This window comes from Primulina tabacum, chromosome 7 (assembly GCF_025594145.1).
Source record: "Primulina tabacum isolate GXHZ01 chromosome 7, ASM2559414v2, whole genome shotgun sequence".
NCBI lineage: Eukaryota > Viridiplantae > Streptophyta > Magnoliopsida > Lamiales > Gesneriaceae > Primulina > Primulina tabacum.
In genome coordinates, this window is record NC_134556.1 from 11252321 (window position 1) to 11267951 (window position 15631).

General features: G+C 39.1%; 1 protein-coding gene across 1 annotated transcript; it reads left to right on the forward strand.

Annotated features, from left to right (window-relative positions):
- Positions 1-9873: 9873 nt before the first annotated feature.
- On the forward strand, positions 9874-15402 carry LOC142551145 (uncharacterized). The gene is made up of 8 exons (XM_075660207.1): positions 9874-10132; positions 10846-11256; positions 11743-11860; positions 12053-12347; positions 13729-13801; positions 13940-14030; positions 14099-14178; positions 14771-15402. The coding sequence occupies exons 1-8, from the start codon at positions 10052-10054 to the stop codon at positions 14903-14905; spliced, it is 1284 nt and encodes a 427-aa protein (XP_075516322.1). The 5' UTR covers positions 9874-10051; the 3' UTR covers positions 14906-15402.
- Positions 15403-15631: the final 229 nt, after the last annotated feature.

Below are 15631 nucleotides of genomic sequence, written 5' to 3' on the forward strand. Positions count from 1 at the left end.
GACAATCAACTTCAATCCTTTTTATCGCCCAATTGGCACCAAGTCTCTTTGAACTATGTACTTATTCCAGGAGTTCATGGGTTCGAGACTTGGGGAGGTATCACTCCACCAACCTGGTGTGGAGAGTCCTATGAGTAATGACGCATGTGGAAAGCCCATGAGGGAAAAGGTCCCAGAGGGAACCCAAGATGGGACAAGGCCCCCGAGGAAGCCCAAGATCGGGATAGCCCATGGTCGTTACAATAAAAGGCGCCTTTTATTATAACGACCCATTACAGGCCCAGTGGACCGCCTATACGGCCCACTGCCCCGATCGACTCTAGGCTATCCCGATCTTGGGCTCCCTCAAAGGGGCTTTTTTCCTCACGGGCTTTCCATAGGAGTCGTACGGGTTACTCATAGGATCTCCCCCTCCCTACCAAGGGGTTTCTTTCGCCTCCTCAGGACTCGATCCCATGACCTATAGGATAAGTACATTGATATCAAGAGTCCTGGTACCAATTGAGATCGGGAGGGGAAGATCCTATGAGTAATCCATACGACGCCTATGGAAAGCCCATGAGGGAAAAGGCCCATTTGAGGGAGCCCAAGATCGGGATAGTCTTGGGTCGATCGGGGCAGTGGGCCGTATGGGCGGTCCACTGGGCCTGTAATGGGTCGTTACATAATCTTCAATAATAACAGGTCATAATATCAAATCTGCACACTATCAATCATATCGCTTCAGAAAATCATAACAATTATATAACCAGTCTGTTCTTCGATATGACCTCAATTATATACTGATCAGTATACCCAGAACACAATATATCAGTCAAATCATAATTCCCCCAATATCATAATTTCAAATTATATCAAAACGTAACAAAACTTACGTCCTTGTGAAGCTTGTGTCGAGAGGATCTCAAAATTGTGTTCGGATTAGAAATCGGATCGTTGTATCTTTTCAAATCACAAATCAAACGCTTGAAGAATTGAGGATTCCATAGGCGATTTCTTTCGGTTGGTTTTGCTAAAGGTTTGAGGAGGTTTGTACATTTATATAGCAATTCACAAACTGACGACAAGGGGTTCATCTTCGTTTTGCATGCCGCGCGCATATGCGCGCCCATGATTCGCGCATATGCGCCGGAAGTTCGGCTCAGCATTTCTCTTCTCGGCAGCTCGTGCATATGCGCGAGGTTCTCTGGAAATCACATTCAGCTTCCGCACAACTCGCGCATATGCGCGATGTCTTCTGCCACTGTCGCGCATATGCGCGACAAGGAGCCGCGCATATGCGCGAGGTGTTCTGCCCTCGCACATAGTCCGTGTTTTCTTCCGTCTTTTCGGTCTAATCCTTTCCGTCTATAATCACCTCAATTATCACCAAATCATTTCAGATTACGGTAATCAAATTCTCGGGCCTTACAATGGATCAATGGACTTGGGAGAATATAAAATCGAGCCAGTGCTAACTTTGCTATTCGGATTTACTGGCATTCCATTCGACCGATATGCATGATAAGTTTTCCACTCACACTCAGGGAAGCTCACACTAGGAAAATCAAAATTGTCAGTTACATAATTGTAGATGCCCCATCTGAGTATAATGTCATTCTGGCCGACCAGCTATGACTGCTTTCTCAGCAGTCGCCTCAGCTCTGCATCAGAAAATCAAGTTCCCAGTGGGAAACGAGGTCCGGGAATTTAGAGGAGATCAGAAAGTAGCGCGAAAACGTTACGTGGAAGAAGTGCTGGTTGAACAAAAGGCCACCAAAATCGAGCACCAAAGCCGACCAGAATCCCGGGAGTACAACCATTTGAACCTGATAGAAGACGCTGCCCACGTGACCTCGGAGGAAGAGTGTGAATAGATTGTCATCTCCCCCCCTATCGGGACAGTCAAGATAGCAAAAATGTTGGAAGAGGCCCTAAGGAGTCAGGTGATAACATGCTTGCAGAAGAACAATGATGTTTTTGCTTGGTCCGTGACCGACCTCACAGGGATCTGAAGTGAGGTAATGGAGCAGAAACTAAACATCACAAACGAATTCCGGCCCGTCATCTAGAAGAAACGTCATTTTGGGCCGGAAAAAGATGCTATCATTCGTGAACAAGTGGAGGATCTATTGAGGGCCGGGCACATCCAGGAGGTACATTTTCCAACCTGGCTGTCAAATGTTGTCTTGGTGCCTAAATCTTTGGGAAAATGGCAGATTTGCATCGAATTCCGCAATATGAATAAAGCATGCCCCAAGGACTGCTATCCCCTGACAAAAATAGAACAATTAATGGATTCCACAGGAGGCCATGAACTGCTAAGTTTCCTGGACGCCTATCAAGAATACCATCAAATTCCACTGGCAAGGGAAGACCAGAACAAAGTGAGTTTTGTCACATCCACAGGAATCTATTTCTATATTGTTATGTGGTTCGGCCTTAAGAATATCGGGCCACTTATCAAATGCTTATGGATCCGGCCCAAGAAAATGCAGACTGAGAGTCCAGACCGGAAAAATCTTTGGCTAAATGGTTAGAAGGAGGCGGATTGAAGCTAGCCCCCATAAAGTTCAGGCCCTAGCCACCATGGGTTCCCCTCGCAATGTCCAAGAGGTCCACAGATTGACTAGGAGGATAGCCGTCCTAGCCCGATTCATATCTAGGTCGGCTTACAGGAGCTTCTCTTTCTTTAAGATTGTGGGGCCCTTAGCTCCTAATCGTTATTACAATGCACTTTGATTAGGGTTAACTAATTACAGCGGAAAACGGGTTTAAAATTTTCTTTACAATGAGCCCAAATCATTTTATTTGAATACTAAATATAGTATTTCATCTCACATCATAAACATGCCCACACATAATCAAAACCAATCATATACCAACAAATCATATTCTCGGGCCATGCCCCGGTATATAGATACATATACATATATACTGGGAACAAGACATAAACATAAAACCTCAGCCCAAGCTGTGGCTCCCTCCAGAAGTACCCTCTCCGGTCTCCTGATATCCTGGAGTACCTGCCATTGTCCACACAAAAAGACAACAACAGCCCCTCTTGGGTGTGAGCAAAGCTCTGTATGGAACAACCATCATATATACCACAAGTATTTAAACAATGATATATGGTATGCAATGCATGTATGTCGTGGAGGTATCAGGTCAAATGCCCATCCACTGAGCACATGTCAGAATCAAACGAATCGCTATCAAATCAATGCTCGAGCTGGCACATCGGCCTCAATAAGGGATACTCGTATGATAGCGTCGACAAAGCGCCATCAAATCCCAAATCTCATATCCAATCATCGGGGCCACAAATGTCTATGTTTTTAAGGGTCATATAATACCAAACATAGCATTGTGTTCACAAACCACAGAATCCAATCAAATCATATCAGGGTATCCAAGGATCATAGCTCAACGTGCATGTCATGTATCGATGTATGCATCAAACGATGTGTGTTAACAAAACATTTATTTTATACATCGATATTCAAATCTCAATGTCATGTATGCCACATAAACTCAAAAATTAAGGCATATAGACACATATTCTCAATCCAATCAGTCAAATCAATCCAGCATATATCATATAATACAGATACATGTCGTATGTTACCCGGTCGCAACATACCTCAATTCTTCGTTTCCAATTGATGTAGCTTGAAGATATCGGTAAAATACTTTATCTACATCAATAACATACTCATTCCAATCAATAACATAATTCAAAATCATTAACATGAGTTTCAAATATCATTTGAAACTTCAAAAATTCATATCAAATCCAAATCATATCATAATTCAATTCCGACTTCGAATATGAGTTTATTGTCGGTTATTCTACTACATATAGGAAATTCAACTTCAAATACATGCTATTCCAGCACTTTGATATTTAGAGCTGCTGGAACTAGAAGAAAATTACCTCAGTCAGAAGCCCTCGACGCGATGATTCCGAATCTATAATTTGTTTTGCGTTTAGACAGTGTTTCGAAGTCGATTTGGACGGAAGAAAATCAAGTTTCTTTTCTCTTTCTCGAAACCTCTGAATTGCAAATGAAGAAAGAAAGAGAAGAAAAGTTACTCTTATCCTCATCTCTCTCGCGCTCGGGCGGTAGAATTCTCGCGCCCGAGCGCGAGACATTCTGTCCCCGAGCTATTTTGTACCGCGCTCGGGCGGTCACATATTACCGCTCGGGCGCGGCAAGTTCTGCCTGAACACTAAGTTTACATACCTTGGCGCTTGGGCGGTCATTTTCTACCGCCCGGGCGCCACATGTTCTGTACAATTATAAATTTTTGTACTATATTGGCGTCCGACTCCTCTACTCGAGCTCTTACAACGTCAATTCATATTTTATACTCATTTTCTCAATTCCATTGTCATGATATACATCAAATACATAATCACATGACAATTTCATAAATTATCGATAATCAACATAGGATTTACGATAATACGATACACGGTCCTTACAAAGATGCTCCGAAAGACCAAGAATATTGCATGGAATGAACATAATGAAGAGGCTTTCCGGGAACTGAAATCCTATTTGAAAGAGCTACTTGTTCTCAACAAACCAGTCTGAGGTGAAGAGCCGGTGGTCTACTTGTCAGTTACTCCCATGGCCGTCAGCTCGGTCCTGGTCAGAAGAGAAGGAATGACCTACCAGTTTATCTATTTTGTGAGTCATGTCCTGAGAGGGGCTGAGCTCAATTACACAATCCAAGAAAAGCTAGCCCTGGCTCTGGTTGTTAGGGCAAGGAAATTAAGGTTTTATTTCTTATCACATCCCATAACCTTTCTTACCAACAGTACCCTGAGCAGAATCGCAACATACCTAGATGCTTAAGGAAGCTTGATCAAGTGGTTAACAGAATTCAGTGAATATGACATCAAGTATGAACCCCGAACACCAATAAAAGCGCAAGCCTTGGTCAATCCTTGGCGGAAACAGTACATCTAGAACAAGAGGAACAATGAAAAATCTTCATAGATGGATCTTCTTGCCAAACAGGAAGCGGAGTCGGCATTATACTTATCTCTCCATGGGGAGAAAAGACAGAAATTTTGGTTAGGTTGGATTTCAGAGCGTCGAATAATAAAGCTGAGTATGAAGCACTCTTGCTAGGACTCAAAGTAGCCCGCAATCTGGTAATTTCCCGAGCTATCAAATACTCGGATTCCCAGCTGACCATCCAACAAAGTAATGAGAAGTTTGACGTGAAGGATGATAAGATTAGAGGTGGTCGGTATGGTATACCGTACCGAAATTTTGGATACCGTATACCGTACCGAAAATATCGGTATGAGAAAAATGATACCGTTACCTTACCGACTTTTCGGTATACCGAAAAGTCGTTACGGTATCAGTATCATACCGTTATACCGAAAAAAATATAAAAAAATTCATTCTCTTGTAATTTCAAGGTAAATGATTACCAATACTAAACAAATCCCTCAAGACAGTCAAAGAGACCAGGAAAAATATATACAAAACAAATCCATAAAGACAATAAATACCAACCGCAACATGTGTCTGGAGATCCAAGACATCAATGAACACCAATAAACTTCAACAGCAATATGTGCGACTTCTTCTTCCGCTATCTTTGCAACAATATCTGAGGTCCTATGATTTCTGAAGCATGTCAGCTTTTCAACAAGTCGAGGCTCAACATCCATTCCTCTAGCTAGCTGTAAGGGTAGGTTATAGAGATAAGACTTCTCAACAGTTTAAATTCTCAACTATGAGTCGAGGTACTTCACTGAACTTTGATTTGGACTATGCCAACATGATAAGTCAAAACAGAAGTTAAATTCTTTATTTTGGTACAGTATTGATATATATTATTTTATACCAAAAAAATATTTTTTAATTTATATATATTATTTCGATATTTCGGTATATACCGAAAATTTCAAATTCCATACCGTTACCATATCGAAAATTTCGGTACCGGTACCATACCGTACCGAAAATTTCGGTATACCAAAAATTTCGATAAATTCGATATTTTTCGGTATGGTAACCTCGGTATAACGAAAATTCGGTATTTTTTCCAGCCCTAGATAAGATGGTCAAATATGATTAGGTGTTGGATAAAGCCAAGGAATGGTTCTCTAAACTCATTCTGGAGTTGATCCCTAGGGAAAATAATGAGAAAGCAGATCAACTGACCAGACTGGCCAGCGCTCTAGATCGGGTGGCCGAACCCGACCCAGCTAGTCGGGAGCTTGTCTCTCAGCTCAAACAGTTGAATGACGTAATTGCTGAGGTAGAGGAATGAGGCTAGAGATACGATATCCACCAATGTCTAAAACATGGAAGACTATGCAGAGAAGAAAGAAAGGCAAGGGAAATCAAAAGAAGGGCTCTCTGATTTGTAATGATCGGGGACATCTTGTTCAAGAGCTCTTTCTCTCGGACACTCCTTAAATGCCTGGGAGAAACAGAAGCTAATTACGTCCTTAGAGAAATACACGAAGTATGCTCCAGAAACCACCTGGGAAGTATGGTCCTTGCCCGTAAAACGTTACTGGCATGATTCTTCTGGCCGACTTTGAAAAGAGACGCCTCTATCCTGGTCAAAGCTTGTCATAGCAGTCAGAAACACACCAACCTCCAAAAAAGGCCAGTAGAACTAGTGAAGGCGGTCGTCGCATCATGTCCATTCGACCAGTGAGGCATGAACATTGTTGGGCTCTTCCTAATGGGCTCGAGACAAAAGAAATTCATGTTGGTCGCAATTGATTACTTTTCTAAATGGGTGGTGGCCGAACCACTCGCCAGGATCACAGAAAATGAAGTTTTGAAATTACTATGGAAAAATATTGTATGCCGATTTGGAATGCCTCGACAACTCATTTCTGACAATGGAAGACAGTTCTGTGGATCGAAGGTTAGGTCCTGGTGTGAAGAGATGAATATCCAATAGCTATTCACCTCTGTAGCCTACCCTCAAAGCAATGGACAAGTTAAGGTCACCAATAGGACAATAGGACAGGCGCTAAAGGCTCGGTTAGGGGAGGCTCAGGGCAACTAAGCAGATGAGCTCCCGAGCGTACTCTGGTCTTACCGAACCATGACCCAGACTGCTACAAAAGAAACACCTTACAACATGGTGTATGAAACGGAGGCAATACTGACCACCGAGATTGGGCAAGAAAGTGCTTTGATTACGAGGTACGGCTGAGACTAAGTTGGTTCGAGCAAATTTGGAAATAGTTACACGTGGTTTGGATGAGTTTGGGTACGGGAAACCTAAGGCCCGTCTCCACTTGGTCAATGTAGAACGTGTGGAAACCCTCAAGGGGAAGATGAGCTCGGTTTGTCCGACCAGGGATACGTGCTTCATAACTACGGGGCATGCACGACCTCTCTCTGATAGAAGGCCCTAGGTTGGGATCTAAGTGGGAGGCTAAGACCTCATACAAGGGTCTTCCTTCAATCGGACTTCATCGGCTTTCAGTTACCTCAGTCTTCTTGATTTCTCCGCCCAGGTCTTAGGGTGAATGGGTTCGGGACTCTCACCCCCATCTCTCTCTCTCTTGGGTTCTAAGGGCTCAGAGGGGTCTGGCTCGGATTTAGGGGGCTCGGACTAACCCATAGGGGACAAGGTCTCATCTAAGTAGTCTAATAGCTCTTGGATATTGGAATCATCGAGAGAAGACATCTTAAAGCCTAAATACCAAGTTAGAATGAATAAACTTATTGAAGAAGGGGTCAGACTTTAAGGGCTCGGCTACGAAGTTGGATGGTCGGGAATTTGCTCGGAATTTCGGCAGAGTAACAGCTCGGGAGAAAGGAAAGTAAGAATGTGCTATGGATACCTCGCATTTATAGGGAACAGGAGCGTCAGGACAGCTGTCCAATCAACTAAAATCAAGGGCCTGTATTTTCTCGAGCAGGTGTACAGTCACCTCGGGAATCGAACGGGTAGAGAATCTCGGCCGTTCATCTATGCTTCACACAGATCAACTCCGAGACCGTCCGATGTGCTACGCATGATCGAAGAAACACACCACAAAAAAGGAAGAGCATGGGAAGAAGGGCTCGGAGTCTGACCAGATTTTCTTAAGTATAAATTTCATACTTCATTTAGACTAACAGAGAGGGTACTATTGACCAATCCCCCACCCCTGAAATTGATACATCGGTGCAGATCCAAGACCACATCAAAATGCACCCTAGTCCTTCCTACCAAGAGTCCAAGCCCAAAACCCCTATCCCTGTCAAAAATCCAAGCCCACCAAGGGGCTCGGATATGAGCCTACCAAAGGGTCGGGAATCCTGGGCCCTAAGATAACTAAAAGACATGAAGATATTTTCATCAATAGATAAGAGTCCTGATGAATCCGAGATTCGGGTAAATCCAATCAAGATAAAGCTAGAGTCATAGCCGTCGTTGGGATATAGTCCTAGTGTTTGAAGTCTCCTATCTCAGGCAGGACTCTATCTCAGCAAGAATCCTACTCCAGCAAAAGGACTAATCCCCATATAAATACCATGTATGTACTATGGTTTTACACATTCGCATTCTCTTACTCACTTAGCGCTATATTTCATTCTTCAGTTTGCTCCTCGGATTGACTTAAGCATCGAAGGAGTCACGCTGGAAAACTCTCAAGCACACCCTAACCCTGTTTTCTATCTGTGCCGAACCCAGAAATCCGACCCAACACATTCAGTCTTGAAGATTTGAAGATTAGCTCTCCAGACCGAACCCAAGGTAAAATTTTGGTAACATCAAAATCGATCTGTAAAATCGGTCCAATATGTTACAAAACTGAACTGAACCAAATTAAAATAATTCGGAGTTCGGATTACATTTTCATAAACCGAAAAATCGAACCGAAATTGGACAAATTAAAACCGAACTGACTTATGAATACTTTAGTTTATATAATTGGGATGAAGATAATATATTTTAACAAAAATAACATTTGATTAAGGAGATGATATCATTTAAAAAATGGCAAATGTAAAATCGATTTTAATCATTAGGCTTTGTTGGCTTTATATGGAAACCCGACTCATAATCGATTGCTCCTTCCAACCTCTGTGCCATACCTTTCTACGATGTGAGGGATGGTTGAAGGAGGTCATATCAATTAATTAAAGTTAAATATGCTCTCTGTTTCAAAATATATGTTATATTTTTTTCAGTATTGTTCTAAATATATAGTTCAATTAATACATACAATCATTTTTTGTATAATAATAAAATAAAATAAATTGTTTATAAACTTTGTTTTCCAATGATTTTGTTCATATATATGCAAAAGATAAATACGCCTTATATTTATTTGAGAAAATCAAAGTTTATATTTTTATTATGAATCCAATATCCATGTAAGAATTCAAAGTCACGAAAAACATCTTAATAATATTCAGAGCTAGGGTAGTTAACAAAATAATTTGATCAAACATTTTTTAAAAAAATGATAGTCTCATATATTTGAAAATACTCAAATACACTTGAAGATGTACATTTTTCAAAAATAAAGTTTGATCGAAGTTATTCACCCAAATATCCTTCATAGAGCCAAGTCATTTGTTTAAACATAAGCTCGTATTACTTCGAATCTGTTTACAAATACAAACAAAGGTATTTCAACTACATTTGATCGGACAACAAAACCACGAACATATGGAGATATTCCAACTACAGTTAATCTGATAATAAAAAAAATACAAAAAATTTGTAAAATTATTTTACAGAAAATTTTTATAAAAATTAAAATTTTGACCTAATTTTTTTTAAAAATATTAATTTTCATTGTAACCCAAACGCAAAATTTGATATGCTAAAAATTTTGCAGTGTACATCATGGCCCGTGAGCCATTTTATTCTCGTTCTTAAGAACAAGGATGTGGGTCGTTCGTACGGACCTCAGATCACCTCACTTTCTCTCCACCTTCCCTTTTGCGAGAGGGGGACAAGATAATTTCGCCGCTGTGCACATATCCTACAAATTTTCTGTCGATCGTGTAACACATATTTGTCCAAAGTCTTGATCGTATTCCTCAATTATTTTGGCTCTTGTTCTGTGAAAATGGAGAATCCAAAAGTAGCAACGGGTGGAAATGGAATGGATAATGCAATTTCGGAGGATAAAATAGCAGAAACATCACCGGTCAGCATAATTATTAAGATATGATCAAGGGGTTGTCTGGATTTAAAGATATTTGTAAATGAGTTTCTTTATCAAGATTACAGCTTTCTTTTTGCTGAAATTGTCGAAAGTTTTGTCTTTTATACGTGTTGTCATCCGGAAAAAATGGAATACTCTGCATTTTTTATTTTTATTAAATAGATTGCTTTTCAATTCTCGTAAAGGGTACTCTTTTTGAGCTCTCTGGAAAGGGGAAAAACCAAGAAAGAGGAAGATATTGATTTATAACCAAGTTTTACGGGTCAATTGGTCGAGAAGATTTTCTCCCTATGAAGGGCCTCAGATTACTAATTTGGAGCTAGGGAGTCTACTAGATATTTTTGGTGAACATAAGGCTGTGCCCATGTTTCCTTTACAAGGAAGAGGAATAATATTACTTGCTGACACCTTATGCTAATTATTTATTTATTGTATTAATCTCAGTGAATGTCTGGTAAATCTCATGTGTTTGAGTTATATATATGTTAATCATTGTTCAGATCTGAACAACGTGATGAGGTCTTTTTGGTTGAAATAATTGCCATTTTTATGTGAACTCAAGCATTAATCATGTCCCTCGGCATGACAACCATGTCAAGCATATTATTTCTCGACACTCTCCAAAGTTTCTTTTTATTTGATTATATCATGTGATGCAAAGTTATATTGGAGAAAAGGTTTCTTTCTTTACACAGGTCGACTGTCTTGGCAATGAATCCAGGAATACGAAGGCAAATTCAGGGCCTATCAATCGTCGTCTGGATTTAATTCTTCAAATACCTCCAAGAACTACCAGTACTTCGAGCATCCAAAGTGGCAAGGGTTTGCCTCAGTCTCCAAGTGTCTTAAATGGAAATTCTTCAGCGGGAGGGTTTTTTCGTGATTTAAGCTTTAAAAAAAGGACGACAACATTAGATGGTGAAAGAAGTCATCTTCTAAATCCAGATTCTAAGGCAACTCCTGAAAGCCCCGCCTTGAGAAATCTCATGCGAAATTTGACTTGGAAAATGTGTACATCCCTTCCAGTGACTCCTGCATCACACTTGTCCCCTTTGATCACCACCCCTTCATCGACCATAGCACCGAGTGAAAGACAAAAAACTCAGGTAATATGAGTTATGTACCTCTTTTTGGTTGATGTGAATGTCTCATTCAAGTTTGGTGACAAAGATTGATGAAAAGGTCTATAAGCATTCCTTCATTTTTTTTCAGATTTGTGTTCTTTATATGTTGAATATGAGTTAAATTTATTTGTTAAGATTGGATGCCCATTTTTGAAATCTTTTTGTGATTATAATGTTCGTAAGTTTCCATCGCTACGTAATGAACATAACCTTTAAAAATTGCTGTTCACTCAATGGACTGTGGAATGTTAGTTCGGTTATTTTACCTTGTTGAACTGCTTTACCTCATTCAATATTTTTAGATGGATAAAATTAAAAAAATAATTATATTTCTCTGTTCTTTATCGGCTGGCTTTCCTTCAAGTCCATTACCTAAGAAAATGGTTTACTGTTTATATATCATAAATTTGACTAGAATTAAATAAGAGGTGTGCTGAATTTTTGTAATATTTCGCATATTTACTGTAGGCAAGCACATCTCAAGCTACCGTTTCACGATCTCTCTCTATGCCTGGGAAGAATTTTGTCATTGTAAGATCTTCATCTTTTGCCACCAAGCAAAATCTTGCTACAGATAATGATGCTGGTATGTTACATAAATATGTACTATGTTATTTTATTTCTCTTTTTATCTGTTGCAGTAAATTTCATGCATACTTTGTTAGTTCTAAATATGATTTCTCTCGGCTGTACTTTATTTTGATATTACACTTTGAGTTTTTTTGCTAAAGCTTTCATGACCTTCCATCTATGAAATTGATTGCTTTGTGCAAATTAGATCAAATAATACCTGAACCTGTCACGGAGGATCATGAGATTCCAGAAGAGGAAGCGGTCTGCCGAATCTGTCTTGATTCGTGTGATGAAAGAAATACACTCAAGATGGAATGCAGCTGTAAAGGTGCGCTCCAACTAGTGCATGAAGATTGTGCGATAAAATGGTTTAGCACAAAAGGAAACACCTTTTGTGAGGTCTGTGGGAAAGAAGTTTCGAATTTACCTGTTATAATACTTCGAGTGCCAAATGCTACTCAGGGAGAGAATCAGGAACAGAGCCAACAAAATTCGATTAGGTATCTTTCTCTGTCACATAAAAGCTTATACTTCCAGATTGTCACTATTCTTATTTTGTTTGACAATTGATGTTCTTCAAGTTTGCTATTAATATTATGTCATAATACAGTCCATAGTTGTCAATCGCGCCCCATAGCGCAAAGGTTGCCCGTGGCTATAGCGCATAACAAATAGCATAGCGATGACTATTTGAAAGTAAAGCGCCACCCTTTGTTTTTTTAGCAAAAGTTACATGATATTCTCCATCCAATATCTTTTTTTCTTACTTCTTCTTGTAAGTTTTCTATCTTTTAAACTCTGAAAAGTACGAAAAAACTTTTCATTGTAAGTATTGAAATATCTTAAAGTTAAGAAAAGTAAAAATCTGTAAATTAAGAAAAATTATAACATCTGAAAATTCAGAAAAGTAAAATCCGAAAATTATTGAAAAGCCTTTAATAGAATAATTAAAATCTGAAAATTATTGTAAACGCAGAAAAGTAAAATTATTGTAAAATCTGAAAATTATTTTTAGTTTTTTCATTGATAATCTTACAAGACACAAAAATGAAGCAAAAAATGCAGAAAAATATAATTTTCAGCAAAAATCTAAGCCCACGCCAAAAAAAACCAAAATCAGAAAAAAAGAAAATGAACATAGAGCATAATATTACCGGCGGTGACATGAAGTAAGTCCGACGGCCGACAGTCCGAAGCCCGGCGAGCCACGAGCAACAAAAGAGGAGAAGTAGTGGAGAATTGTAGACTTTATGTTAGGGTTGATTGGGAGAAGAGGAGAAGATTGAAACAAAAGAGGACTAGCAGCGTTGAATTGAAATAGAATTGAGCCTAAAAAATGGTGCAAAATGGGCCTAGAAAGCATGAGTTACTTTTAGAAAAAATGTTAAGTAGTTTTGCTTTACGATAGCGCTCGTTACTTCAAAGTGCAGTGCGTGTAGCGCCCCGTAGCCACGAGGCTTCGTGTCGCTACGTGCAATAGCGAGACGCTCGCTATTGACAACTATGATACCGTCTTTTTTAGGACTTGCTACGTTGAACTTGCAATGCTTACATGTTGCAAATCATTTGGTCTTTATTGTCTATGTTAGCTTAATTTGATATACCAAAAGCTGTTGATGTTTTTCAGTGACAATCAGATTATTTTTGTTGGTTCAAAATTTTATTTATGATGAAAGAAAATTTTAAGTTCTAACCCTGTTTATAGAAATAAAAAAAGTACGATTATTTTGGTAATTCATGTTATTGAAAAGTGTCGATGGTATTTTGATAATTTTATACATGTCACGCCAAATACACCCAAATTTCTTCCTCTGGGTTAACATATGGCTATAGATTAATGCTTAAGGAACTTGACTATGTCTTTTCAATGGGTTTATCCAGTGCTTGGCAAGATTTTGTGGTGCTCGTCTTGATTAGCACAATTTGCTATTTCTTCCTCCTTGAGCAGTTATTGGTATGTTATTTAGCAATAAGATGAAATTAATTTTCCTCCCGCCCCCCTTTGGAAGATGAAGTAGAAACTAAGCCGTCTGACAATGCATATTCTGGATGACATTTTTATATATTTAAAGCATTCTATTTTACGTTACAGCTTCCTGACTTGAAGACTAACGCGCTTATAGTTTCTGCGCCATTTGCTTTCACGTTGGGATTTACGGGATCTATCTTTGCAGTTATCCTAGGTATGCAAATGCTCTGTGACGTTTAGTTTGGTTTGTATCTTGGAGTTCACCTTTTTTTTGTTGTGCAGCTATTAAAGAGTACATATGGACTTATACAGCTGTTGAGTTTGCACTTTTGGCCTTGATTCTCCATATTTTCTATGCACTGGTGAGAATCATTTAATTACAGCTCAAACTCATATCTAAAATTATTTTTTGTTGTCTTGTTCCCGTTTGGATTGGGAGGATTGTTGGTCCCTCGGGCCAATAATTTCTCTTTGACCTGTATGGCATAATAACCGAAACCAACTGAAGTGAGCTAAATACTTCTCGTCCCGTTTAAATTTGATCATGAGCTCAAACGTTCTTGGGGAGCTAAGAATTTGAGTTCAACTTAAATCAAAGCTTGAATTTTACTTCAAGTTGGACCGAGCTTGATTAATTTGAAATATGTTTATGAAAAAATTATTTAGTAAAGATCACGAGCTGTGGAACCTGCTAATTTTATCTCATTTGTTTCGAAGTATATTCGAACGTTTTAATAATTTATTAGTTTTCTATCGAATCAAATAATATTTTAGTTAGTTTGAAAAACTCGTGAATCGGCTCTATTCATCTGAACCTTTTGCAAAACCCGAAAATAAAGCTAGTTGTGACACACACGATAATGAATGAAACCGAGCACGCTTATCCTCTAATGTGCATGTTTGCTACTAATGTCTCTTTTTTTATTTCCCTTCTTTTCATTGTTAATTTTGCAGCTTCACTTGTCACCAGTTTTATCGATTCTGATAGCATCAGGACTAGGATTTGGACTGACTATGTTTCTCAACTCTCTGTATATTCGATTCTTTTCATGGCGAGTTCAAGGTGCTCAAAGCAACAATCGGGTATAAATATGACTGAATAACAGAATTATGAACTGGTGTGTCTTAAGGATTTGGTTGCTCGATTAGACGAAGTGGGAATATAAAGAAGATGGGCTCGACTAGCAATGAGTTGGGATGATACGCAGGCCATTATATTGCTGAAGTCTTTGTGTGCTGCTGATGGAGAGGCCACAGTATCAGACACTGGGTATTTTAATCATGTGACGCCTGAAGGAAACGCGATTTCTTAAATGTGGTGAGTTAGGAATGGATAAATCGTGCATCTTGAGCATGGTCTCTTAAGTTAGAATCCAAAATTTGGCTCGAGTCCAAAGTCTTTGAATTCAATTAGATAAACTGTATCTTGTGGTCGTGTATCGGTGTATGTGCATGGAGTTATGTGTATAAACTTATGAATTTTTTTATCGAGTTATTGTGTGGTTTGATGTTGCGAAATATACATTTTCCGTCAGGTTTGTAATCCAAACAGGATCGTGGATTTCACGAAACACTTTTGGTATAATAGTATTTGATGTTAGCTCGAATATCTTACTTGAAAAAATATACTGATAAGTATCACATGTTTGTTTTCAAATGAAATGTTTTGGCAAACACCTCGTACAAAAAATGCACCGACTTTTTCTTCTAGTTTAGCATAGAATCACCCGGATTGGGACGTTGTTCAAAAGAAACAAAAATCAAATAATTTACGAAAGACGATGATCACGTGAAAACGTAAGCATTTTTAAACTT

Bases quoted from the DNA above. Each gene is read 5' to 3' on its own strand.
- LOC142551145 (XM_075660207.1), top strand. From the start codon at position 10,052: ATGGAGAATCCAAAAGTAGCAACGGGTGGAAATGGAATGGATAATGCA. The intron at 11,257-11,742 runs GTAATATGAGTT...TATTTACTGTAG, and splicing joins GTGAAAGACAAAAAACTCAG to GCAAGCACATCTCAAGCTAC. The intron at 13,802-13,939 runs GTATGTTATTTA...TTTACGTTACAG, and splicing joins TCCTCCTTGAGCAGTTATTG to CTTCCTGACTTGAAGACTAA.